Source organism: Lampris incognitus, chromosome 18 (genome assembly GCF_029633865.1).
Source record: "Lampris incognitus isolate fLamInc1 chromosome 18, fLamInc1.hap2, whole genome shotgun sequence".
Classification (NCBI taxonomy): Eukaryota; Metazoa; Chordata; class Actinopteri; order Lampriformes; family Lampridae; genus Lampris; species Lampris incognitus.
In genome coordinates this window covers 41,983,705-42,010,622 of record NC_079228.1, presented here as the reverse complement: position 1 = coordinate 42,010,622, position 26,918 = coordinate 41,983,705, and the positions used below count along the sequence as shown (strand labels likewise).

The 26,918-nt window shown below is 41.3% G+C and overlaps 2 protein-coding genes and 1 pseudogene across 2 annotated transcripts; 2 read left to right on the top strand and 1 right to left on the bottom strand.

The window, feature by feature from the left end:
• LOC130128479 (bromodomain-containing protein 9-like) lies at positions 1 to 1,027 on the top strand (annotated as a pseudogene).
• Positions 951 to 23,325, bottom strand: LOC130128581 (gigaxonin-like). The gene is made up of 13 exons (XM_056298220.1): positions 23,130 to 23,325; positions 22,318 to 22,504; positions 17,404 to 17,518; positions 11,387 to 11,737; positions 10,025 to 10,093; positions 9,594 to 9,745; positions 8,962 to 9,083; positions 8,655 to 8,767; positions 5,242 to 5,391; positions 4,679 to 4,815; positions 3,971 to 4,105; positions 3,537 to 3,646; positions 951 to 3,217 (listed from the first exon to the last, which is right to left on the bottom strand). Exons 2-13 carry the CDS (start codon positions 22,500 to 22,502, stop codon positions 3,036 to 3,038), a joined length of 1,821 nt encoding a protein of 606 aa, XP_056154195.1. The 5' UTR covers positions 22,503 to 22,504; positions 23,130 to 23,325; the 3' UTR covers positions 951 to 3,035.
• Positions 23,326 to 23,673: 348 nt separating this feature from the next.
• Positions 23,674 to 26,514, top strand: acd (ACD shelterin complex subunit and telomerase recruitment factor). Its single transcript, XM_056298843.1, has one exon. The coding sequence runs from the start codon at positions 23,896 to 23,898 to the stop codon at positions 25,678 to 25,680; it is 1,785 nt and encodes a 594-aa protein (XP_056154818.1). The 5' UTR covers positions 23,674 to 23,895; the 3' UTR covers positions 25,681 to 26,514.
• Positions 26,515 to 26,918: the final 404 nt, after the last annotated feature.

Below are 26,918 nucleotides of genomic sequence, written 5' to 3'. Positions count from 1 at the left end.
ATGACCAAAGACAAACCACTATCAAATAAAACAGGTAAACAGTCTTGACTTGCATACAGTTTCAGTTCGTATTTAGGGCTGTGCGATATGACGATATATATCATGTGATGATAGAAGATGTCTATCATTTCATATTATGCTCTATCGTTTATTTTGTTGGGTCGCAAATCACACTCTTTACGGCAATATTTTTCATCATTTGGACGACCCTTTCCGCTCTTTGCGCATCATGGACGCAGGCAGGAAATTTGGATGAAGGCAATACAAACAAACATGGTTTGCCAATTGTCGTAGCCCTTTTAGCTAGATAACAATAACAACAAACGTGTTTTGTTAAACTTACAGTTGGACATGGGAAAGAAACATAGAGGAACAAACCGCAGTGGAGAAAAGTCGATGACTATGAGGACAAGCCTCTTGAAAAGCCTCTGAAACTTGTGCTCAAAGTTAGCGGACGCGAGGTCACAGAACTCTCTGGTTCTGGCCATGATTACAGTTACTACAATGACAGATCAGACCATGAACGAGAGCGCCACAAAGAGAAAGAGAAAAAGAAGAAGACAAAGTCTGAGAAGGATAAAGACAAACATGTGGATGATGAGGAGAGAAGGCAACGAAAGAAAGAAAAGAGGAACAAGACAGAGCGTCAGCAGAATGAATCAGAGGCAGCAGCCGCTACTGCTGACAGTGCTGGCGTTCCAGTTTAACCTTTCACAATCCCAAAGTGTGTTACTATCGGAACGGAATACAGCCAGAGCAGAAGAAAAGGAAGAAGGAGAAATTTCACATGGAGCCTGAGTGGAGGAGTTTCACCCTACTGTAAAGATTGAAGTGGAGCAGCAAGGGGACAGGCCGGTCCAAGTATGCAGGACACAGCAAGAGAATGAGCCCACTCCTCGTCAGCAACTACTGGAACATTTCTTGCGCCAGCTTCAGAGGAAGGATCCACGTGGATTTTTTTGCCTTTCCAGTGACAGATGCCATCGCCCTTGGCTACTACAGAGTAGTCAGGGGCGATGGTGTTTAACGATCACAGGATCATCAAACACCCAATGGATTTCAGCACAATGAAAGACAAAATAACAACCAATGAATACAGTACTATTACAGAATTCAAGCCTGACTTTAAACTGATGTGCAACAATGCAATATGTACAACCGACCAGAGACTGTATACTATAAGGCCGCCAAGAAACTGCTCCATACAGGCTTCAAGATGATGAGCAAAGAGTGGCTGTTAGCTCTGAAGTGCAGCATGTCTTTAATGCAGGACATGGACTTTTCTCAGCAGGTGGTCATTTTGGGGGACGAGGATGTTACAGATGAAATGCTCCCACCAGAGATCATCCCAATCCCAGTCAGGTTAGCCAAAAAGTCCAAGAAACAGCCAGTCGAAGATATGAACAAGGCTCAGCATTTTCGGTTTTTATTTTTCAAAGCCATTCAGCATGCCGAATTTCACCACAAGAGAAAAGAAAATCCTGAGTCAGGAAAAAAAAGAAGAAACAAACATGGAGGACAGTGAATGTAACGCAGAACGGGGCAATTCCGAACAGAAGCACTCCACCCAGCCAGGACAAAACGAGGAGCTTGTACCCAAAAGAGGGGCTATTTCTATCGTATGGACAGGGTTTGGGTATGAAAAGTCTAACACGGACCAGAAAACTGTACTTTTCAAAATATGCCGCACGCCGGTCCCCACAACAGTCTCAGACACCACTAGCCTCTTTTACCACCTACACAGAATCATGTCAAAAAGTACGGAGAGAGTCTCCGGATCAGAGCCGCAAAAGCACAGCCGAGTGCTCGAATCAAACCCCAGACATTAATATTGTAGCGAATTTTGGGGGCAGCTGGGAACCGCCGCAGCCGGGACGTGAACCCGATTGCGCTAACCAGTCAACTAAAGGGTTCGACCCGTTAGCCAATGGGCTAGCATGTCTACTCATTCATGGTTGTTACACTACCCCCCTCCTTCAGGAAGCGCGTCCCCGTGCTTCAGCATATCAGCTCCCTCACACCTCTGGACAAGCGCGCTTCCGATGGCCTCACGGTCTCACCATCCCACTTCTCACACCAATGTAGCGAATTCGGGGGGCAGCTGGGAACTGCCGCCGAAGCCGGGAAATGAACCCAGGTTGCCACGGGTGCTAACCAGTCAACTAAAGGGTCCGACCTGCTAGCCAGCGGGCTAGCATGTCTACTCATTCATGGTCACTACATTTTATATTTTGTTACATTCTTAATTGAAAATTTGTGGAAAGGTTCTAAATAAAAGGAGAAAAATAATCAAATATGAGTATGTACCTTTTTTTTGTTGTAATAAGAAATAGGCCTTTCCACGTGGTCATTTTATATAAACTAGTTATTCACTGAATTTGCAGAAAACGTGTTATATCATGATATGTATCGTTATGGTGATATGATTGACCTATATCGTGATATGAGATTTTGGTCATATCGCACAGCCCTACGTCGGATAAATATCTGTGAAAATGTGAGACATGATCAATTCAATAGTTGTAAATATGGCATGCTACATATGGCAATGCCACACATATACAACATTTAAGGTAATTTAATACTTTTACTAAATTCATGTTGCTGCTAATGCTGAACAGTGTTGTCGATCATTTGTCAAGTATAACTTGACAAGCCTCTATAAATCAGGCAGCAGTCAATAAAAGAAAATATAAACTGCAAAAAGATTAAACCCTTTGTCATTAAAAATCTAAGGTTAAAAACATCAACATACCAAAGTTAATTAAAAAAATAGCAATAACCATGTTAATGAAACGTTTCATAATAAAAAGCGTTTCAAGTACTTGCATTCCCATCCAAGAACATACATAATTGGGGAAGAAAATAAAACAACCCAGGATAAAATTCTGTGCTCCCCACAAGGAGGGTCGCCCCCCTCAATACCCAACTTTAATGATTCTTTAGCATTCTAAAATCTCCCATTACCAGAAATAAGCAGAGCACAAATGTGCAAAATGTGCGAGCGTGGAAGTCAAGTGCACTTTGTAGGATCCCTAAGAGAGAAGGACCCTGACTCTAAACATGCCCTGTTGCAGCTGCAAGCGGAATAGTCGGCAGTTAGCAATTCTCAGAACTCCGCATGATGTCTTACAGAGGTCGGTGGACAACATTGGCCTGGTGCGGTGCCATGTCCCTGTGCTGCGTCTAAACTCGCGGATGTAATCGAAAGACGCACCTGCAAACATCAGAGGAGAGCATTCGTTTTAATGAACAATGCTTACTAGATGGTATAATCTGGAACACACTAGCCTAGTGTTTATTACATTTATTGCCATTCATTGAACAGTGTGAATTAGACCATTGCTTTAAAATAGCCAGACCAACATAAAAAAAAGTATTACATGCTGGGATGGAAACTGACAATTCTGAAGAGTCCCACCACTACTCATAAGGAAGAAGCTCTTATAAAGAGATTAATTTTAACTATAGAAAGGTTTGAAATGCTGCATTCTCTAAAATAGTTATGTTTTATTTTGTAATGTGTGGTATCTGACCAGTATCGAGGTCTCCAACTACATAGATGCTTGCTCCGATAGGCACTGCTCCATAGACAAAGGATGAGCTTGTCTGAATACACAGGCTCTGGTCATCCAGGTACATCCACCTACACACAGCAAAGACCACAGCATTTAGCACCAAGGACGGGAATAAGACAAGAATTTGACCATTTCTCTAATCATGACATGGAAACCATTCCACATATTTGCAAAGCTGTAGTTGAAAGAATAAATTATAAAAGGTGTTTAAAGGATATGGCAAGTGACATACGTTGCTATAATGAAAAATATCTTCCATTACCACAAATGCTAGGAGGCTGGTACCAATTTTGCAGAAACAAAAACTTGACTGTCCTTAAAGGAACCTGAGTAATAATCAATAGACACATACAAACACTAAACCTTTCCATTAACTATAGTTTCATACCGACCTCCTCATCTCATCATGGTAAAACTCGGACTTGCAGGTGGTCATGTGTCGTTGCTCAGGATCATCATGTTCTTGGCTTCTTACACCACCAAACACGTACAGCTCCTGACCAACACCACAGGCCACTGAACCAAACCTTAATGGGCGGGACATTACCATCATGTCAGTTCAATTATTTAAAAAAAGAGGTCATTTTTAAAACTAAGCTATCATACAGCTCCTCAACAGCTCACTTTCTGTTAGCATTAAAAACCTTCAATGCTGTCTGTTCACCTGTATAACATGTGGGTTGATCTGTGACAAATAAATCCATATGAAATGACATTGACTCACTCTCATAACAATTTTATCTTTCTCTGATGATATAACTGGTCGTATGTGAAGTAGGACAAAGTGAAACTTAAAAAGAGTGTTCTGGGCAGTGCAACCACGATTCTGGAGATGTGTTTCACTTCCTGTTGCACAATACATACAAGTACACCGCTGGCTGAATTTCTATCTGTATTATGGAGGGGAAAAAAACATGAGTGCATCAAAACTGATGAACAGTTAAGAGTAAGCCCCCCCCCCCCAAAAAAATATATATATAAAAAAATCAAACATAAACACATAATAATCAAAAGATGACAACAAGGACTTAGTTGAAGTTCCTTTTAGATTGCTCTGCTCTACCTTTATCATTGACAGGGATCAAAGTTTGATGTTTTACCTTCTCTCTTTCAGTGGACATAGGCCAGTCCATTGCTGGGTTTTGGGGTCAAAGCATTCCACGGAGTCGTACAACTTCCCGTAGGAACCTCCACCCATTGCATAGATCTTTTTGTTCATGGTGGCATAGCAACCAATCTGATTGAAGAAGAAAAGACAGCCATCCAAGTTATGACACTTGTAGAAAGGGTAATTGTTGAAAATATCAATTACTTTGGCACTTGCTGCCCAGTACTATTTCAGTATTGTAGAGGATTGTAGCCCCCAATCTCAAGGACCACAGAAGTAAGTGGGTATGCTATGACTGCGAGAGGTAAGTTATGAATGTACCATACCAATAATTTCACATTGTCTTATGACTAACTGGGAAAAACACTCTCTATGAGCCAACCAAATTCAGCATAGAAACAAATATTGATACTTTATGAACAGAACTGAATACACAGCTTAACAGTAACAACATATACAGTTTATTACTATGTAGAAACACCTTTCCTTATGTTCACATGCATTCGCCTCCTGATGTTGCATGTTCTTTGTGCTCTATGTATGCAAGTGTCCTACCTTGCGGACCATAGTCATGCTTGTCTGCGGTTTCCAGGTCTTGACATGAGGGTCATATACCTCAACAGAGACTAGCTCCATTTCTTGGTTCTCTCCTCCCAGGACATAGATCATCCCGTCCAGCTCCGCCACACCAAAGTTCTGACGAGCCTGGGTGGATAAGCGACAAGGCCATCAAAGCACTGAAACTTCCTGCATGCCTGCCAACACCTAGACCCCGATAAGTGAAGGCAAGGAGTTCACAGAGTATTCTGACTTCTATTTCATGCCCTCATCGTTTGACAGATTAAATGACAGGATTGTTGACAGACACAAAGAGAAATGAACAGATGCACAAAACATCACCATGTGTGCATCTGGTAGTTTATGAGGCTTATAGATTAGTGCCGCTCAACTAAAGTTCATGTATGTTATTTCCAGTGTACAATCTACATATATTTGTATGCAAAACTTACTCTTTCTCCAGGCAAAAGACCCAGAATCTAATGTTTTGTGAAACTTCTTTTAGAATAGTTACTTTTCTTTTACAACACTGACACCGAGTGGCTAAAAAAAAGAAAGAAAGAAAAATATCAGAGCACCGCGCTGAGGAAATAAACTTTACAGCAGGGAACAAAAACCATAAACGTTACTGTTACTTTATTGGCCAAGTGTGCGTGTGCATACGAGGAATTTGACTCAAAAATATAGAATAATAAATATGATATGGGAGGTATGTATGCAAAATAGGTATTTCAATACTATACAGAGTTTTGTTATGGCTGAATAATTAATAACTTGTGCTTATATGTTATATCATATTGCTTACATATTAATTTACATACTAATATAACTATAACTTTTTATGCTTATGTATATTATATACGTATATACTAAAAATATACACTATGTATTTATCTATTATCTATTATATACTATATTACTCATGTTATAATTATAACAATAACAGTAATAATTTGTAACCAGTATGAAGTAGTTGTATGTGTATTTACAAATGTACATTTGTATTGCACATCTTGTTTAAAAAGAGTCAAAGCATCACTTTTTCAAATATCTTCAAATTAGGGACTTTATATCCTCATCTCAAAACCATTCATTAGATATACAGTATCTGTCATTTCCTCATTAGATGCAGCAATTAAAGGACATTGCTATGATAAAGGTTTAATTTCATCTTTGTATGGCTTGTTTGACTCTGGGTCTGCTAAATCCTCAGAATCATAAGTGAGATCATGGAAGGAGGACACAGATGATGAGATATCTTTAGAAGACTGGTGTAAGACATGTAGGAAGGCTCAGAGGCAGTGTACATACATAACTCCTGTTAAATTGCACAAGTTTAACGATACTATTCCTGATACCTGTATCAAGTGTAATGAGGCAAGAGGGACACTACCACTGTTTATGGTAATGTGTGAAAGTAAAATCCTTTTGGCTAGATATCATTAATATGATTGATCAAATGTTATCAAAGAAATTACCATTAGATCCTAAGCTTTTTATTCTGGGTATATAGCCTATTAACCATTGCTTACAAAGCAAAGACTCTAAAGTCATAGGCGTGTATATTACAAGCTAAATGTATAATTGCTCTTAATTAGAAAAATTTTAATGGGCCAAGAACCGGAATGTGGATTAAAGAAATGGCTTCAAACATGTCAATGGAAAAGATCATATATATTGTTAGACGGAAACAAAATATTTTTGATGATATCTGGAGACGTTGTATGTACTTCTCAAGGCATAATGTTAATGCTGGTAATCTGCTTCAACCGGGAACACGCTCTGAGGGAGTAGGGTACCATCAAATCTTGTGCATTGATCTAAGAAACATCCTTTAATTTATTTATTTAGCTATTTATTTTGTATTTAAATTTAAATTTTATGTTTATATATGTTATGTTATATATATATGTTATATATATATATATGTTTATGTTTTTTTTTAGGTCCCTACTAAGTTGATAGGGATGAGTTATGGGAGGGAGAATGGGGGGGGATGCTTGCTGTGTTTTATATAATTGTTATACATTGTATAATCTGATGTAATTTGCAAAATATTAAAAGAAAAATAAAAGACTCAAAGCACATGATAGGTATGGAGGTGAGACATCTTGACCAGAGGGGTTATTTACAAAGTGTCATATTTACATAAGTGTCCATTATTGCACCATGGTGTTAAGTCTTCATGAGAGAGATGGCTTATAGGAAAAAACTGTTCCTGTGTCTGGTGGTTTTGGTGCACACTGTTCTGTAGTGCTTGCCAGAGGGTAGGAGTTCAAACAGACTGTGTCCTGGGTGTTGAGGTTCCATGCTGGTTCTGCCCGCCCGTTTCTGGGCTCTAGAGGTGTACAACTCCTGCAGGGCGGGCAGGGGAGTACCAATGATTTTATCTGCTGTCCTTACTGTTCGCTGCAATCTGTTCCCATCGTGTTTTGTTGCTGCTTTGAATTGGACCGTGATGGATGTGCACAGGAAAGATTCAATGACTGCGATGTAGAGCTGGCTCAACAGCTCCTGTGGCAGACCAAATTTCCTCAATTGCTGCAAAAAGAACATCCTCTACTGGGCCTTTTTGAAGACAGAGTTGATGTTGGTCTCCCACTTCAGGTCTTTGGAAATGGTAGTTCCCAGAGTTCCCAGAAACTTAAAAAAAATAAATAAAATAAAATGTTCCCCCTTTTTCTTCCCAATTGAATTTTTTGGCCAACTACCCCATTCTTCCGAGCTGTCCCAATCTCTACTCTCACCCCCTCTGCTGATCCAGGGAGGGCTGCAGATTACCATATGCCTCCTCCAATACATGTGGAGTCACCAACCGCTTCTTTTCACCTGACAGTGAGAAGTTTCACCAGGGGGACAGCACATGGGAGGATCACGCTATTCTCCCCAGTTCCTCCCCCCTCCCGAAACAGGCGCCGCAACTGATCAGAGGAGGCACTAGTGCAGCGACCAGGACACATACCTACATCCAGCTTCCCACCCGCAGGCATAGCCAATTGTGTCTGTAAGGACGCCCAACCAAGCTGGAGGTAACACGGGGATTCGAACCAGCGATCCCCATGTTGGTAGGCAACGGAATAGACTGCTACGCCACCCAGACACCCTAGTTCCCCGAAACTTTAATTGTCTCCACGGTTGACACAGGGCTGCAATATTGTGGGGGACAGCAATGCTGAATGGTGTCTGCTAAATTCCACTGTCATCTCCACAGTCTCGAGCATGTTCAACTCCAAGTTGTTCTGACTGCACCAGAGCACCAGCCGCTAAACCTCCCGCCAATATGCAGACTCGTCGCCGTCCATGACTGGTCCATAATGTATGGACCAGTCAACGTTGCATATAACATAATGACTTCATTTTTAAATATAATCTCATTCTAGGTACACCAGCATGCATGCAGATTTGTATACCTGTATCATGGGTGGTATGGGACACCAGGTGTTTGACTCAGGGTCATATCTTTCTCCACTGTCCAGGACAGTCAGCTGTTCATTCACGCCACCCATTACAAACAGATAGCCCTCTAATTAGACAAGGAAAAAAGTATTAGCTCAGATGTGTACTGTTTTCATTGTCAGCTATATGGAATTCATTCGCAAGACCAGTTCATTTTCACAAGACAAGCCAATATAAAAGCTCTTACTAAGTCAACCTTTTCAGGCTAGGTAGATAGATTTTCTCTTCTTTTGTGAAATTTGATCAAGATCTGACACTAACCAGCTGCCACCACCCCGTGGCCTTGGCGGGCAGTGCTCATTGGTTGAAGTTCAATCCAGGCCTGTCTGTTGGCGTCATACAGCGGACACATGCAACGTGTCACTGCAGTTGGCTTTCTACTTCTGTACAGGAAGGAATCATCAAACAGGATGTGGGCTCACTGTGTGGTCTGCTGACTACCACAGCTTTTCAGCTAAAACTCTGTGTTAATCCAACTTCGTGCTCTGGTTCTAGACATATTTCAGCCTAGTCACTGTGTTCTCCTTGAGTCACCCTGTGTCCAATCATGTGCCAGTGAGGCTGAAGTGTATAACGGTTTTCATACAAACCAAATGCTGCACTAGCTGACTTTATTAATTCCCTTCCCATTCTCTTGCTGCAGATGTCCTCCCGAGTGCTGAGCTAAAGTTAAAACTTTGATACTCTTGGCCTCCAATCGCATATGACTGGAGATCATCCTTTAATACACCGTTCCTCGACTTTCTCCTTCATTTAGAATATAACTTTATGGATAATCATCCTCTCCAACCGCTGTTAGACTGCCCTACAGCACGGAAAAATTACTCACAACTGCTCCAGTAAGGCAGACAGACACAAACACACACAAACAGACAAGGCAGACAGTAACTCACTTCCGGTCTTCTCCCCCTGCAATAACAATGCACTCAGAGTAACCTCGGGGTTTGAAAGCAGCAAAGAGAGCCTCCCCCTGTGGCTGAGGGCCTCCTAACGCTGGCTGGCAGTAATCTCTGATCACCTCCCTCATCAGTGGCTCTCCCATGGCCTAATGGGATTAGATGCAACATGAGCTTCAGTTAATCACTGTGTTGGGCAGCTAACTTTTAAAGCCGACTGCCGTTGCTACTTAAAACAGCAAGCATATGGGTCTGATAAATATGTTATTCATTAAACTGAATATGGGTTTGATGCTTGATGGAAAGGTTCTTATAAGTTTACAGAATCAATCGAATTCACTCACATTTGATCACAAACTAGGACATCATATCAAATATGCAATGTATACAAAATATCATGGAAAAAGGTGACTTTGTCAGTTAACTACCTGTTCTCTTAGGTAGCTTAAATCCAGGCCCTGCTGCCACACTGCAGACATCACTTCTTTCATGTGCACCTAGAAAACAAGTCATTTGATAGCTGCTCAGAAAGAAATACAAGTATATTGGTGTAAGATCTCAAAACACAATATTTACTTTTGTGGCGAGCGGGGTGCGGTCGGACCAGTCTCAAGCCAGCAGACCTGCATAGTTCTCTCCCACAGAAAAAGATTTTAGCTGGGGAGAGAGCTATGCGAGTGTGCATCTGTGCATCTTCAGCTCTCTCTCGATCTGTGATGCATCTTTGTTTGGAGTGCAGCCACATTTTAACCTGTCTTGAGCTAATTAGGGTAATTCGAGACAGATACCACCACACCCTATTCACCACAACCTTGTTTTGCAATTATCTGTCACATAAGGGCAAAGATTTTCCCTTTTTATTTACATGGTTTAACTTTTTTATTTTTTATTAAACTATAGTCAGCACATATTAGCAAGCAATGTCTCTTGGCTTCTTCTGTCTTTATTTTTATTCCTTATAATTTTGAAATTCCCCCCAATTTACTTTTGGGAGAAAAAAAAAAAACTCTTCCAAGCCATCCCAGTCGCTGCTCCACCCTGTCTGCCAATATGGGGAGGGCTGCAGACTACCGCATGTCTCCTCTGATTTGTGTGAGGTTGCCAGCCGCTTCTTTTCACCTGACAGGTGAAAGAGTTTTTTTTAGGGAGTTGTTCCTTATCCGATGTGAGGGTCTCAGGACAGGATGTTGTGTTGATGTAAAGCCCCTTGAGGCAAATTTGTAATTTGTGATATTGGGCTATACAAATAAAAATGACTTGACTTGACAGTGGGGAGTTTCGCCAGGGGGATGTAGCGCGTGGGAGGATCACGCTATTCCTCCCGTTCCCCTTCCCCCCTGAACAGGCGCCCTGACTGACCAGAGGAGGCGCTATTGCAGTGACCAGGACACTTACCCACATCGAGTTTCCCACCCGCAGACTGTAGGGATGCCTGACCAAGCCGGAGGTAACATGGGGATTCGAAATGGTGAGCCCTGTGTTGGTAGGCAATGGAATAGACCACCACACCACCCGGACGCCCAGCATGGTTTAACTTTTACATGTAAGGTCTTGACGCATGCTCAATAATCCAGGTAAGAAAATCAAAGAAGGTTGAATCAGTTCATTTTACATGTAATGTTCTATTATGGGTTAAGGAGAACAGGGGTATGTAAATCTGTGTTCACAAAAAAAAAAGTAACACCAAATGAAAGAAAAGCAAGACAAACTGTGATACAGTTGGTAAAGACAAATAAAGCCCTAACTCTTTTTTTCCTCTTTACTTTGATCCTGAAATGAGTCTCACCCACCCTGCGCTCCTCTGGGTCATGACCAAACCAACGCACCACTGCCTCCAACACGTGCTTCTCATTCCCCACATTCAGCTTCTCCATCGCCAGCACCTCACAGAGCTGGTCTTTGGGCAGCTCCTGGAACTCCTCGGTAAGCGCCACGTCACGAAAGTGTGTGTGCAAGTATTCGGTGGCGGCGTAGTGGACATGGTGAAGGGAGTAGTGCAGGGAGAAGAGGCGGATGCCGATGCAATTTTCCGCTATGATGCAGCTCTCCAAGAACTGACAGCAGAGGGACTTGAGATCAATCAGGAGAAGCAGGTCAGATGCTTGAACCATGTCCTGGATGGTCTCTTCACTCAGAAGAATCTGGGTAAAAGGAAGGCATACATACACAAAGCACATGTACACAGATTAATGTGACGGTAGATACTGAGAACGAGAAAATGGGGGAGGGAAAAAAAAAACCCCCAATATATTTAGCAAGAGCCAATAATGATTGCTAGTGGTAATCTTTGAGTGTCAAAACCTATAAGCCTTTGAGTGCACCTTTCCTTGTCAAAGGAATGTTTAAGATTTTAATACTAAATCTAAATTACACAAAGGTTCTAGACAAACTTTTTAAGAGTGTTTAACAGTTACAACGTTACACTTACAATGTTACAATTTCATTTAGCAGACACTTTTATCCAAAGCGACGTATATCTGAGAGTTGATACAACACAAGCAAGGATCTAGTCAGGGGGCGACAACGCAAGTAAGTGCCAAAAAACTAGGTTTAAGTCCGATAGAACATAGGTGTCAACAGGCGGTGCACAAAGGCAATGCATAGGGTGCATAGAAGAGCTTTTTTTTTTTGGATACCATCAGGTGTGGAGGTGTTCGTGAAAGAACTGGGTCTTTAGCTTCTTCTTTAAGATAGAGAGGGTATGAGTGCAGCCGTGCTGACTCACTAGCTCAGGACCTCAAGCCACTTTCACACTCAACACGAATAAGAAAATAAAAGTCTTGAATCCAGAGTTTCTCCCTTTTTTGCTTTTACTACAAAATTAAACTTCAGTACAAATTAAAATGATGAATTCTAGGCTTTTCAACAGAAATGACATAATGTGACGGTCAAAAGACTGTGATGCTCTCTGGTCTAATGCTCCTAACCATACATTTCCAGGCTCACCTATTTATAGTAATTTCAGCAGTCAATCAAAATGCATCAAACTAAATCTTTTCATATGTGAGCTTACATATAAAGATTTCACTCCTCCCATTTATAGATGTTCACTAAATATAAAATTATATTGAAGTTATAACACAAAATAACAAATATGCATATTAAATAACTTTACAGAAATGGCTCTAACAGAGGGACTGAGCGGATTGAATGGATATTGGTAACTTATTCCACCACCGGAGAACTACAGAAGAGAAGAGTCTGGCTAGTGACTTAGGGTCCCGTTGTGGTGGAAGTGCCAGACGCCTTTCACTGGCAGAGCATAGTGAGCGGGACTGAGTGTAGACCCGAATGAGGGAGTTCAGGTAGGCGGGAGCTGTTTTTGTTGCCATTTTGTAAGTGAGCATTAAGGTTTTGAATTTGATGAGGGCAGCTACTGGGAGCCAGTGGAGGGATATGAACAGTGGAATGACATGCTGTTTTGGGTTGGTTGAAGACCAGATGCGCCGCCGCAATCTGGATCATTTGCAGAGCTTTGAAAGTGCAAGCAGGGAGACCTGCCAGTAAGGAGTTGCAGTAGTCAATGCATGATATTACAAGAGCCTGTACCAGGAGTTGTGCTGCATGCTCAGACAGGTAGGGTCTAATTTTCCTGATGTTGTACAGGGCAAATCGGCAGGACTGAGCAATCGAGGCCACATGAACCTTAAAGGTTAGTTGGTCATCAATCATGACACCCAGGTTTCGGGCAGTGTTTGTGGGCATGAGTTGGGTTGATCTGAGCTGGATATTGATCTGTTGTTGTAAGGATGGACTGGCTGGGATGACAAGGAGCTCAGTCTTAGATAGGCTAAGCTGAAGTTGGCGTTCTTTCATCCATGCAGAGATATCAGCAAGGCATGATTGTGATCTGATAAAGTATGGGTGTAAATGCATTAAAGCATCCTGTCAGAATAAATCTTGTTTATACAGCCATAATTAACTGATTTCTTGTTCTAAAACACCAAAGTTAACATGTGTTATGTGCTGTTCCAAACAGCTCAGTGAGAGAATTATTTTTTTCCACAACTTTTTTTATTGAAATTTTCAATTAAAATGTTACACAGACATATATGGAGTCAATGTTTATATTTACATAGAGAGAAAAAAATAACAGCAACCAAAATTCAACATAGAAAAAAAATACAAACAAAGAAGAAAAGAAAAAACAAACAAAGAGACATATAGCCTGGCTGCCTAGCCAATTAGAGAAGACGCAGCTTGTATACTCAAGACAAATAAACAATATTATAAAATGAAATTACAGATTATACAGAAAAAGATATAATGGTAAAAAAATAGTTAAGGGATACACCCATATCACCACACATGTAAATAGATTACCCCAAGTTTATGGGGTGTCAAGTGACTGCAGTTCCTTAACAATTTTAAATAAAGGACCCCATGTTTTATGAAATCTGGTTTTTGAACCCTGTGTGACACATCTTATTTTCTCCGTCTTGATAAAATACAAAATGTCCCTGAGCGACATAGAGTGAGATGGAGGAGTGGGTGATTTCCACTGTAATAAAATGAGGCGTCTGGCCAGAAGACTTGTGAAAGCTACCAGGTCTGCTTTATATGATGGTAATAGCAGGTCAGCAGGAGGGGCACCAAAGCAAACTGTTAAAGCTATCGGCCTAGTTGGAATCTCAACACTATTTGAAATTGTTTAAAACATTTCTGACCAAAAATTGAATAGGGAAGGGCAGGACCAAAACATGTGACTATATGTGGCCGGGGCCTGATGGCATCTGTCACAGGCAGGATCAATGTTATCATAGATCTTAGCTAACCTAACTTTGTTAAATGTGTATGGTGTACAATTTTACATTGAATCAGTCCATGTCTAGCACAAATTGAAGAGGAGTGGACCCACCGTAGAATTACCTCCCACTGGTTGTCTGTGATCTCTACTCCCAGGTCCTCCTCCCATCCCCTCTTAATATGATGTGATGAAGAGGGGCGCAGTGAGGAAATCAGACCATAGACAGCAGATAGAATCCTCTTTGTGCAAGATGAGGGTCTTAAAAAGGGGTCAATAGGAGTGGCAACCGGGAGATTGGGAAATTGAGAACTAATGGACAAAACTACGGATTTGCAAGTATCTAAAAAAATGTGGTTTTAAGAGTGAATATTTCTCAAGATAGTTGTTCGAATGATGCAAACATGTTCCCTTTATAAATCTCTGAATGTTCTGATACCCAGAGTAGACCAGTGGAAAAAAACCTCTATCCATCAGGGAGGGGGGAAAGACAGGGTTAGCTGCAACTGAAGCCCATAGAGAAAAAGACTGTAAACCAAATGTCGTCTAAACTGGTTCCAGATCCTTAGTGATGATTTAACAGTGAGAGAATTATTAAAACAGGACAAAGCAAGTGCCAATCTTGATGTGTTTATCAGTTCAGAAAACACAAATTAAAAAGGTAGGCTATTTATTTGTAAATACTAGAATACTTGTGAACACTGCATTTTTAGTGGATTAATCTGATCTGATGTTACGTTTCCTCAAATAGAAATAAAAAATATTTAATAATTTAAGATATAATCCTGAAAATGTACATACAAATAAATGTCCTTTTTGATACTTTCTCTTCTTGAGGTATTTGAAACAACAGCTAATCCACACATGTACAAATCATGAACACTTATGCAGTTGCCCATTTTAATGCTTAATGTCAGGTAAGAATTTCTCAGGAAATATGGTGTAGCACATAACATTTTATGTCTTTACCACAGCAGCCAAATGCAGAAAAATAAAGCGTTTTTCATGCTTCATATAAACTAGTCCGTACGACTCATCCTATGACCATGCTGAGCATACCTTTACTGAATAGCTAAAGTTGAAGATGGCACAAGAAACTGTCTATCATGGAAAAGGGGTAGGATTAATTATGACTTGAAGAGTCAAACAAATGCAGATAAAGACGAACCCTCTCAGAGTTTCTCCTCAATACTAGTCATGATGAGCGGCGAACAGTCAACACAGTGGTGAAGATAGTTGTGTGAGGAATGAACAGAAGAGAATTTGCAGAACACTTAAAACCCTACCCATTTTCACAGCTAAGTCATCATCATCAGCGGTCACTCGAAGCAAGTACAACTGTCCTTTATGGAGGACGCCTGTGCGTGACTTTGTTTAATGTGGGGAGACTGGTGCACAGACAGTCACCACATGGTCGTTGACAGAGCTGGGTCAGGAGGCATCCGGGTAGCTTGGTGGTCATTCCCTTGTCTTCCAACATGAGGATCGCCGGTTCCAATCCCCGTGTTACCTCCGGCTTGGTCGGGCGTCCCTACAGACACAATTGGCCGTGTCTGCAGGTGAGAAGCCAGATGTGGGTATGTGTCCTGGTCGCTGCACTAGTGCCTCCTCTGGTCGGTCGGGGCACCTGTTCGGGTGGGAAGGGTAACTGGGGGGAATATAGCATGATCCTCCCATGCGCTACGTCCCACTGGCGAAACTCCTCATTGTCAGGTGAAAAGAAGAGGCTGGCAATTCCATATGTATCAGGGGAGGCATGTGGTAGTCTGCAGCCCTCCCCGGATCGGTAGAGGGGGTGGAGCAGCGACTGCGACAGTTCAGAAGAGTAAGGTAATTGGCCGGATACAATTGGGGGGAAAAGGAGGAAGAAGAAAAAAAAAGAAAGATCTGGGTCAGGATCCAGTGGCATGTAGTCCAAGACGACTGAGGGCCCATTTCTGCTGCAGCTTTCATCCGCCTTCCCAGCCGTTGTCATGCTTCCTTAAAGTCAGCCATCATCCTTCGCCTGTTCCACCGTTGAGGTCTTGGTTGGACTGCTTGCTCTTTGTCAGGGACCTCCCCCTTGACCTCACCACCATGGGTGACCCTACCAGGAGCATAGCTCCAAACAGCATTGCTCTCGGGATCTCAGGACCACGCAAGCTTCTCCACCATGACATGGTGACAATCCACAGAAAAGTCACAGCTAAGTACACCTGACAAGTGGGCACAGATTTAGGAATGTAAGTTCTGGAAAGTTATAAAAAAATTGTTTGAATGCAGAACTCCCAAATCCGAATGTCTGGAAGGAGTTTTCCGACGTTATCCAACCTTCTGAACATGCACTTGATTTGACGCATGTATAGCCGTAGGGCAGGTAACAATGAGTTTTCAGAGTTTTAAGGGGAAGCAAAAGTTGTTGAGGCTAATGAGTAGATACGGAAGATCATGCTTGTCGAAGAGCTTAACAAACAGATATTACAACATCAATGGCTACAACTCTGGTTCAACCATGTTCTTTTGTTTGTCTGTGTGAAGGTGCTGCTGGCACTAGCAGTTCTGTTTCATTTTATTTCTTGGATTTGGAGTGATAAAACATCAAAATAATTAGCTACCAATATTACCATAGGTGTCAGCATGTCAAACGTAAAACAATGATCTTCAGGATTGCAGCTATAACAAAATTCCACAAAAAAGTGGATGACATCTCTTATTCTAAGTGGACCAATATGCAGAAAGAATAGCTGTCCAATTAGTGATGTACCATGGATGAAATGAATATTCTTGGCCAATAGTGATAGAAAACAAAAACTTTCATCTGACAGCAATTTTTACAGTTATTTAAACATTTCTACCAATGAATAGATTAAATTTAGGTGCATCTCTTGTTTCAACCAAAGAGAACAGTCTATTTAACTGTTTATGTGTCTAATGCCTACAAATATTCTTCTATTAAGAGGATAGGTTTGTATCAATCGTTTACATCACCCCTTTCAAACCAAACAAAATGTTATTCACAATAAAGGGAATATTGGAACAACAAGGCCTTACTCAAACAAATCTCATGAAGAATTCCATACTCACTTCACCACTGAAAATGTAGTCCAGGATCTGTTTCATGATGGCCATGGAGACTCCCTGGAGCTCTATTCTGTACATTGATCCATCTTCCTTTGGGGGATTGTAGTTCAGCTTGGTCCTACAAAATTATTACCAAAAGAATATGTGACTGGCAACAAGTTGCAACACTGACAACATTATTAAAGATACTTTTAGCATACCAAAAGGAATTCACCCTTGTTGAATTTACCTTGGTTTACATATAGCCTTAATATTCTACAAACTGCAAGATAAAAGTCCAATTATCCAGAGATGCCTCAGGTTACCGGTAATAGGTGAGCATATTTTGAATGAACTTGTGATTATGAAAAGAGGTGCTAAAATCATTTCATAACCATTTCGTAAGGAGAATAGTTGCATTTAAACACTTTTGTGGAACACTTTCTTTGGCTTGAATACCTGTTATTCTGTATGTTTGCTTGTTTGTTCTTTCAAGCACATAACTTTGACAAGTCTTTCCCATAGAACTGCATCCACTAAATTCTGATCCTGGAGAGGACAAGGTTGTTGTATCAAGCTCATAGTTCTTCAAACAGCTGCCATTGCAGTGAGCCTCTTTTATAAATCTCTTTTATTGTTTAATGATAGTCCAATGATTGTTTAATGATAGAACCCAGTGGCTGAGGATGCACAAGCCAGTGTATTCTTAGTGCCGGTCCCAAGCCTGGATAAATGGGGAGGGTTACGTCAGGAAGGGCATCTGGTGTAAAATCTTTGCCAAATTAAATACACAGATCATAAATCAGATTTCCATACTGGATTGGTCGAGGCCCAGGTTACCAACGACCCCCACTGGTACTGTTGGCCAGCAGGGTGCCGATGGAAACTATGCTACTGTTGGGCGAAGGAGAGGCGGGAGGCATGTCCAGAAGCAGCGGTAAAGGAGGAAGGGTAGGAGTGTGGAGGTGAGAGTCGGAACTTTGAATGTTGGCACTATGACTGGTAAAGGGAGAGAGCTGGCTGATATGATGGAAAGAAGAAAGTTAGATATACTGTGTGTGCAAGACACCAGGTGGAAGGGGAGTAAGGCCAGGAGTATCGGAGGTGGGTTTAAACTCTTCTACCATGGTGTGAATGGGAGGATAGATGGAGTAGGGGTAGGAAGACTATGTCAAGAGTGTGCTGGAAGTGAAGAGTGTGTTAGACAGAGTGATGAGTATGAAGCTGGAAATCAAAGGTGTATTGAGGAATGTTATCAGCGCATATGCCTCGCAAGTTGGGTGTGAGATGGAAGAGAGGGAAGAATTCTGGAATGAGCTGGATGAAGTGGTGGGGCGTGTACCCAGGGGGAGAGAGTGGTGACTGGAGCGGACTTCAATGGGCATGTTGGTGAAGGGAACAGAGGTGATGAGGAGGTGATGGATAGGTATGGTGTCTAGGAGAGGATTGTGGAGGGACAGATGGTGGTGGAATTTATGAAAAGGATGGAAATGGCTGCAGTGAATACATATTTCAATAGGGAGGAACACAGGGTGATGTATAAGAGTGGAGGAAAGTGCAGACAGGTGGACTATATCTTATGCAGTAGGCGTGATCTGAAAGGGGTTCGAGACTGCAAGGTGGTGACAGGGGAGAACATAGCTAGGCAGCATCGGATGGTGGTCTATAGGATGACTTTGGACACCAAGAAGAAGAAGAGAGTGAAGGCAGAGCCAAGGATCAAATGGTGGAAGTTAAAGAAGGAAGACTGTTGTGTGGAGTTCAGGGAGGAGTTAAAACAGGCACTGGGTGGTAGTGAAGAGTTGCCAGATGGCTGGGCAACCACTGCAGAAATAGTGAGGGAGACAGCTAGGAAGGTAATTGGTGTGTCTTCAAGACAAAGGAAGGTAGACAAGGATACTTGGTGGTGGAATGAGAAAGTACAGCAAAGTATACTGAGGAAGAGGTTGGCAAAGAAGACGTGGGATAGTCAGAGAGATGAAGAAAGTAGACAGGATACAAGCAGATGCAGTATAAAGTGAAGAGAGAGGTGGCAAAGGCAAAGAAAAAGGTGTATGGTGAGTTGTATGAGAGGTTAGACACTAAGGAAGGAGAAAAGGATTTGTACCGATTGGCTAGACAGAGGGACCAAGCTGCAAAGGATGTGCAGCAAGTTAGGGCGATCAAGGATAGAGATGGAAATGTGCTGACAAGCGTGGAGAGTGTGTTGAGAAGGTGGAAGGAGTACTTTGAGGGGCTGATGAATGAAGAAAATGAGAAAGGGAGAAGGTTGGATGATGTGGGGATAGCGAATCAGGAAGTGCGGTGGATTAGCAAGGAGGACGTGAGGGCAGCTATGAAGAGCATGAAGAGTGGAAAGGCAGTTTGTCCAGATGACATACCTGTGGAGGCAAGGAAATGTTTAGGAGAGATGGCAGTGGGGTTTTAACTAGATTGTTTAACACAATCTTGGAAAGTGAGAGGATGCCTGAGGAGTGGAGAAGAAGTATACTGGTACTGATTTTCAAGAATAAGGGTGATGTGCAGAACTGTAGCAACTACAGAGGTATAAAGTTGATCAGCCACAGCATGAAGATATGGGAAAGAGTAGTGGAAGCTACGTTAAGAGGAGAGGTGATGATTAGCAAGTAGTTGTATGGTTTCATGCCACAAAAGAGCACCACAGATGCGATGTTTGCTTTGAGAATGTTGATTGATAAGTATAGAGAAGGCCAGAAAATGTTACATTGTGTCTTTGTGGATTTAGAGGAAACACACGACAGGGTGCATGTATGAGGAAGTCAGGAGTTTTAGAGAAGTACACTACCGTTCAAAAGTTTGGGATCACCCAAACAATTTTGTGTTTTCCATGAAAAGTCACACTTATTCACCACCATATGTTGTGAAATGAATAGAAAATAGAGTCAAGACATTGACAAGGTTAGAAATAATGATTTGTATTTGAAATAAGATTTTTTTTACATCAAACTTTGCTTTCGTCAAAGAATCCTCCATTTGCAGCAATTACAGCATTGCAGACCTTTGGCATTCTAGCTGTTAATTTGTTGAGGTAATCTGGAGAAATTGCACCCCACGCTTCCAGAAGCAGCTCCCACAAGTTGGATTGGTTGGATGGGCACTTCTTTGAGCAGATTGAGTTTCTGGAGCATCACATTTGTGGGGTCAATTAAACGCTCAAAATGGCCAGAAAAAGAGAACTTTCATCTGAAACTCGACAGTCTATTCTTGTTCTTAGAAATGAAGGCTATTCCATGCGAGAAATTGCTAAGAAATTGAAGATTTCCTACACCGGTGTGTACTACTCCCTTCAGAGGACAGCACAAACAGGCTCTAACCAGAGTAGAAAAAGAAGTGGGAGGCCGCGTTGCACAACTGAGCAAGAAAATAAGTACATTAGAGTCTCTAGTTTGAGAAACAGACGCCTCACAGGTCCCCAACTGGCATCTTCATTAAATAGTACCTGTTAGAGCCTGTTTGTGCTGTCCTCTGAAGGGAGTAGTACACACCGGTGTAGGAAATCTTCAATTTCTTAGCAATTTCTCGCATGGAATAGCCTTCATTTCTAAGAACAAGAATAGACTGTCGAGTTTCAGATGAAAGTTCTCTTTTTCTGGCCATTTTGAGCGTTTAATTGACCCCACAAATGTGATGCTCCAGAAACTCAATCTGCTCAAAGAAGTGCCCATCCAACCAATCCAACTTGTGGGAGCTGCTTCTGGAAGTGTGGGGTGCAATTTCTCCAGATTACCTCAACAAATTAACAGCTAGAATGCCAAAGGTCTGCAATGCTGTAATTGCTGCAAATGGAGGATTCTTTGACGAAAGCAAAGTTTGATGTAAAAAAAATCTTATTTCAAATACAAATCATTATTTCTAACCTTGTCAATGTCTTGACTCTATTTTCTATTCATTTCACAACATATGGTGGTGAATAAGTGTGACTTTTCATGGAAAACACGAAATTGTTTGGGTGATCCCAAACTTTTGAACGGTAGTGTATATACATATAACTTTGTTAAAAGAAACACCCAATGGTAGGGAAAGTGCTCAACAAATAAGGAGCAAAATAATCCAGTTAGTCAAGTAAATTCTTTATGAGACAGCACAAGCCCGTTTTATGCCGTAAGCAATCATCAGTATTGATGACTGATGATTGCTTATGGCATGAAATGGGCTTGTGCTGTTTCATAAAGAATTTATTTGACTAACTGGATTATATATATCTTTTTTGTCATATCTTTTTTGTTATATTAATAATAACAATAATCATTACATTTATATAGCACTTTTCTAGACACCCAAGGTAATGTACAGTAGCAGAATTAATTTAAGAGTAGGTGAGAAGGGGTAGGTTAAAATACGTGTATACTTCCTCCTACTCCTTTTCGAACATGTAGCAAATAATCTGATGTATATGGAGATTTGTTCGCTGAGTTGGATATGTGGATTTGTTTATCACTTCAGATTATTGGCAATGGATTACCTATATGGTATATCCTGCTTGTTTACATTTGGAAATAAATCATTCATTCATTCATTTTTACTTACTTATTTGGTCTTACTCTCATTTTTGCCTTGTCTTATATTATTTCTTTGTAAAGCACGTTGTAACATTGTTTTAGAAAAGGGCTATATAAATAAGTTATTATTATTATTATCATCATTATTATTATCATTATAACAGACATATCATTGTCATAAGAGCATAAAAAGTTAAATGCAAGAAGAAGAGGGCACAGTACTAAATGATATTTAGGTAAGTCGGAGGGTAATAGTAACAGCAGTTACTCGAACAATTCAAACATACTGATGACAGAAAGAAACTACTACATGTAACTGTGGTTACTGAAAAACATGCTTTGTAATATCTGAGCAAGTATTACTGACTGTAGAGCATCAGTGACATGACCAAAAGAAGAGTTACTGTATAAAAGTAACCTTATATATGGGCTGGCAGCGGCGAGGATGTTTTTCTGGACGGGAAGCTCTTCTCCGTTGACGACCAGCAGGGCGTCGTGAAAACATTTCTCCTGCCAGAAGGAGCGCAGGACACGCAGAAGTTTCTGGGCGTGTTGCGGGTCCGAAACTTTGGATCCGGGTCCAGCCTCAGCCGGATCGGACATTGCTAGGGTAACAAAGAAAATGCGACCATGACACTCTGTCCCCATGTCATTATTACGCTACTACTGATTCTTGAGTCAACACATCCACTCACACACACACACACACACACACACACACACACACACGCACACACGCATATATATATATATATATATATATATATATATATATATATATATATATATATATGTTGAGCACTTCCCCTACCATTGAGTGTGTCTTTAAACAAAGTTATATATCTATATCTATATATATATATCTATATAGATAGCTAGATAGATAGATAGATAGATAGATAGATAGATAGATAGATAGATAGATAGATAGATAGATATACACACATACACACATACATACACACATACATACATACATACATACATACATACATACATACATACATACATATATAGTGGGTAGCACGATATTACAGTAACACTCGCGAGCTAGCTACCTAATCGAGGCTAGGCTATACTAGATATTTAACTGGGAACCAGATAGGGACAGCTAGACTAGGTGGTATCTAGTTACGTTAGCCAGCGTCTTAACATGTCTCACGTTCTTTCTTTAGACCTCATATTAGGTTTTTGCATTGACTGATTGGCCTTTAAATTGTCTTAACTTACTTTACGGTTGAGAGCAAGGCGTGTCTTCTTCCAAAATGTGGGCGCACTCCCTGCAGAGCTGCGATATGACGAGGTCTAGTAGTCAACATCAGGCGAGAAATTTGACAAGTTGCAGCGAGGACATAGGTTTCACGTTTAAACACGACATGTCTTATCCTGCATGGTCCTTATCGGGAGAAGACGAAGCTATATAATGCAATCGATTTGTCAAAGTATTACGTCGAACTCATTGTGTTTATAGGATATGCACTACATATGCATAAATAGTTCGCTTTACCGGTGAGATATCTAGGCAGAGGATTGGAAAAGTCAACAATGTTACAGTATCAATAGGTTAACGCCCCATGGTGCGTCATCGGTGTGCGTCTGCAACCTCGTATGTGCGACGCGCGGACAAACCGCAACTTCACTGTGGCGGTTTTGTACGGCATCAATTAAACTTTAACAACTATTATTATTCGGCGATGGATACTGAAGTTCACTGTCCACGGAGAATTCCGACATACGCAAATCTGTTTTTTCTACTAAAGTCTGGACCGTTGTAGTAAGATTTTTAACGACTTTTCGATCCCGAGTGTTTACCCGCCTTCTGACGCGATGGTTCATGAAGTTTGTTCTTTGCTGATAATCATGGCGACATGTTACAATCTACACTCCTTAATCATATCATAGCATTGGATGCGCGAAGAACTGCATTGTAAACGGGTGACTTACGTGACGCAATTGGATATTATAATCAACACATTTGACACTGATTGTCAAAAAAATGCCTCAACGCAGAACAAAACTTGAGCCGTGGATAGAAAAGATTATCCTTAATCACGACACAGAACTGGAGATAAGTACTGGACGACTGAAAGCTCATGTTGTTGGAGTGAGTCAAATGTCATGTTCCCAAGCTCAGGTGACAGAGGGCCCTACGGGGTTACTGTTACTCTCTGATGGAGTTGTCCAGATCCCTGCTGTACTGACTGAGTCTGCATGGGAAAATCTTCAGGAGCAGGAGGACCGTGAGTGTTTCTCCAGCCTTGTCAACACCACTGTTTTTTTGCAATCGTATCATCTGCAGTTCCATATGGCACTTGAACAGGCAAAGTGCAGATTTTTCCTGTCAGTTGGCGAGCTGGCCACAACAGCTGCTGGGACGGTCAAAGACAATACTCCCTGCTGCACATCTCTCCCCTCTGTTCAGTTGAAGATTTCTAAAACATGGAGAAACCTACTGAGTCAGGACTTGGTGGTTACTCAGAACAGCCAGTGTGGCTTTGATCTGTCAGAGCTGCTTGGGGAATGGCACCATAACTGTATGGAGGCCATGTTGGAGGATGTCCGGGAAAGGCTGGCAATATTGAGGAGACCGGTTTCCCCGCAGCCCTCTACATCTTCCTGCATCCCGTCCGTTCTCCACTCAGACACATGCACTGGAACAGAATGGGATGCCGAGAGGATCAGACATAAGGGAACAGAGCCTTTTAGCATCCCACTCACTGATCTTCTTATTCCAGAAGAGGCTGAACGGCCACACATGCAATCAGATGAAGGAAGTGAAACACAAAGTAGACTGTTTGTTCCTTCTGAGGATAGAGAGAGAAATTCATTACCTGCCCTCCAAGATGTACATGCTGTTCAACCAACTGTAAATTACTTAAAATTGCAGACAGCCAAACTAGCAGTTATGGAGAGAAGGCCTGAAGTTGGTGAGCAATCACTTCCTGAGGAAATCATATTAAATGAGGATATGGTTGTGAGAATGATGCATAAGGCCAAGTCAAACCCTTGGGATATTTTTCCCCCACCATCCGATGTGCTCAACACCTCCTCCTGTTCTGATAAATCTATGACCTCAAACATCATCCCACCCCTTTCCCAAAATTTTCCTTCCACTATTGCGTCACAAACTGCGTCTGTTGCTGTCATTACCAGCACACAAATACCCTGCCAAGGGCAAGGGGTTTCCGAGGCATCGGGGCAAAGCAGGGAAGAGCATTACTTTCTCTCCCCATACCAGAAACCGCAGCCAACATCTAGCCTTGTTGCCAACTCCAGTTCTTCAGCTGCAGGCTCACAGGAATCTATCAGCAGACCTTTGAATCTATCGAAGGGTGTAGAGGCTAACTGTTCTCAGGTGACACAACACTTTCTGCTCGTGTCAGACCAAGAAAATGTCCTGGCCGAAAGAGACACAGAGATGCAGGGGGAGGTTATTCAGAGGAAATGCAAGATGGTTAAGAGGAAGAGAACTGAAGACACGCCAGATGATTTGACTGCATTCGAGGAAGAGGGGGAAGCTCAGATTGCCTGGAGCCCCCCCTCTTGGCTGTATGAAACACAGTTTTCCAGGACTGAAGTGAGGAACAGCTTGAAGCAGGACAAAGCTACAGGGACCATCCCAAGGAAAGTCTCCACTTTTCACAGCGATGGCACCAAATTTTCATATTCTTACACAGTTTCTGATCAAACCATGCAGAATTTCTCCAAATTTAAAGTTGATGATAATTTGGCCCATTGGGCCGTAAAATATCTTCTTGTTCAAAGACAGACTGCTAATTGACAAAAAGTTTTTTATGAATAAGAATTAGCATCCTAAAAGTGCTGCAGGCCTATTACTTATTGGTTTCAACATGACATGACAGAAGAGTAGCGTAGTTCTCAGGGGAAAATTGTACATTGCTAAATCAGGTTGAAAGCTGGACCTATTTGTCTTCCATTGATTTGAATGGCTTCACTTGAAATTCGTCAGTTTCAAAAATTAACAAAAGTACAAAAGATGGACTACAATTAGTTCATTTTTTTCTAGACCATTTTCCTTCATGTTATAGTCCATTGGTCATTACAACACACTCGATTAAAAACAAAAAAATTCACAACCTGACTTTTGAGGACAAGATATTCTTTACATTGCAAGCTAGCTGGACTCGGCCTACCTCAGTCTGCTCATGGTCAAAGCAGAATATTTCTTTTTCCCTGTTTGGACTATTGTTATGCAAAGAAGCTCTGGTATTACAGCTGTATTGCTGCTAGTAAAATCTATTTTATCAAAACAATTGTTTTTACTAAAATAAAAGCTGGTATTGCATTATTTTAACTGTAGAAGTGCTTTCTCTCTGTCCAGAGGATGTCGCCAAATACCAAGTTTCTTGTTTCTGATATTGGTGCTTTTTCATTATAGTGTGCCAAAAAAAAAAATCAACATAATTTTGAATGAAACAACAGTTAAGTTGGCACTGTCATTATGGAGACCTCAGGAACACAAGTCATTACATCTGCTAAAAGCAGTAGCCATACAGGTTATAGTGACATTATGAATACAAAGACAACTGGGGTGTTAATATCTGTAACATTCATTTCTATGGCGAAGACTTTAATTATGCAGCAGATCAGACTACCCAACTTCATTGTCATCATGGAATGAATCTAGTAGAGCTGGGTGATATGGAGATGATATGATCAGAGAATTTTATGTATCGATACAGTATATCATTAAACCTGCTTACATATGACAAATGCCACGTTTTGAGACTCCAACTGAAATTCAATCACTTTGAACTGTTTGGGAATGTACAGTATGTCATCAAATCAAATCTAGTTTTCAAATTATGCTGCCTCAAATATTTCAGGCCTCATTTTGTGAGAAATATAGAGATCGAAATTGTGTACGACAACATGACAATATACACATTTCATCCCAATAGATTTATAATGAAAGACGATAGACAGCGATATTGAGCCATTGCCCTGCTCAGATTATAATACACGGGCCTGTGACAGCAGGGAAGCATATTAAGTCCC

Bases quoted from the DNA above. Each gene is read 5' to 3' on its own strand.
- LOC130128581 (XM_056298220.1), bottom strand. From the start codon at position 22,502: ATGTCCGATCCGGCTGAGGCTGGACCCGGATCCAAAGTTTCGGACCCG. The intron at 8,768-8,961 runs GTTAGTGTCAGA...TTGTCTAATTAG, and splicing joins CCACGGGGTGGTGGCAGCTG to AGGGCTATCTGTTTGTAATG. The intron at 4,106-4,678 runs GTAAAACATCAA...CCGCCCATTAAG, and splicing joins TGTCCACTGAAAGAGAGAAG to GTTTGGTTCAGTGGCCTGTG.
- acd (XM_056298843.1), top strand. From the start codon at position 23,896: ATGCCTCAACGCAGAACAAAACTTGAGCCGTGGATAGAAAAGATTATC.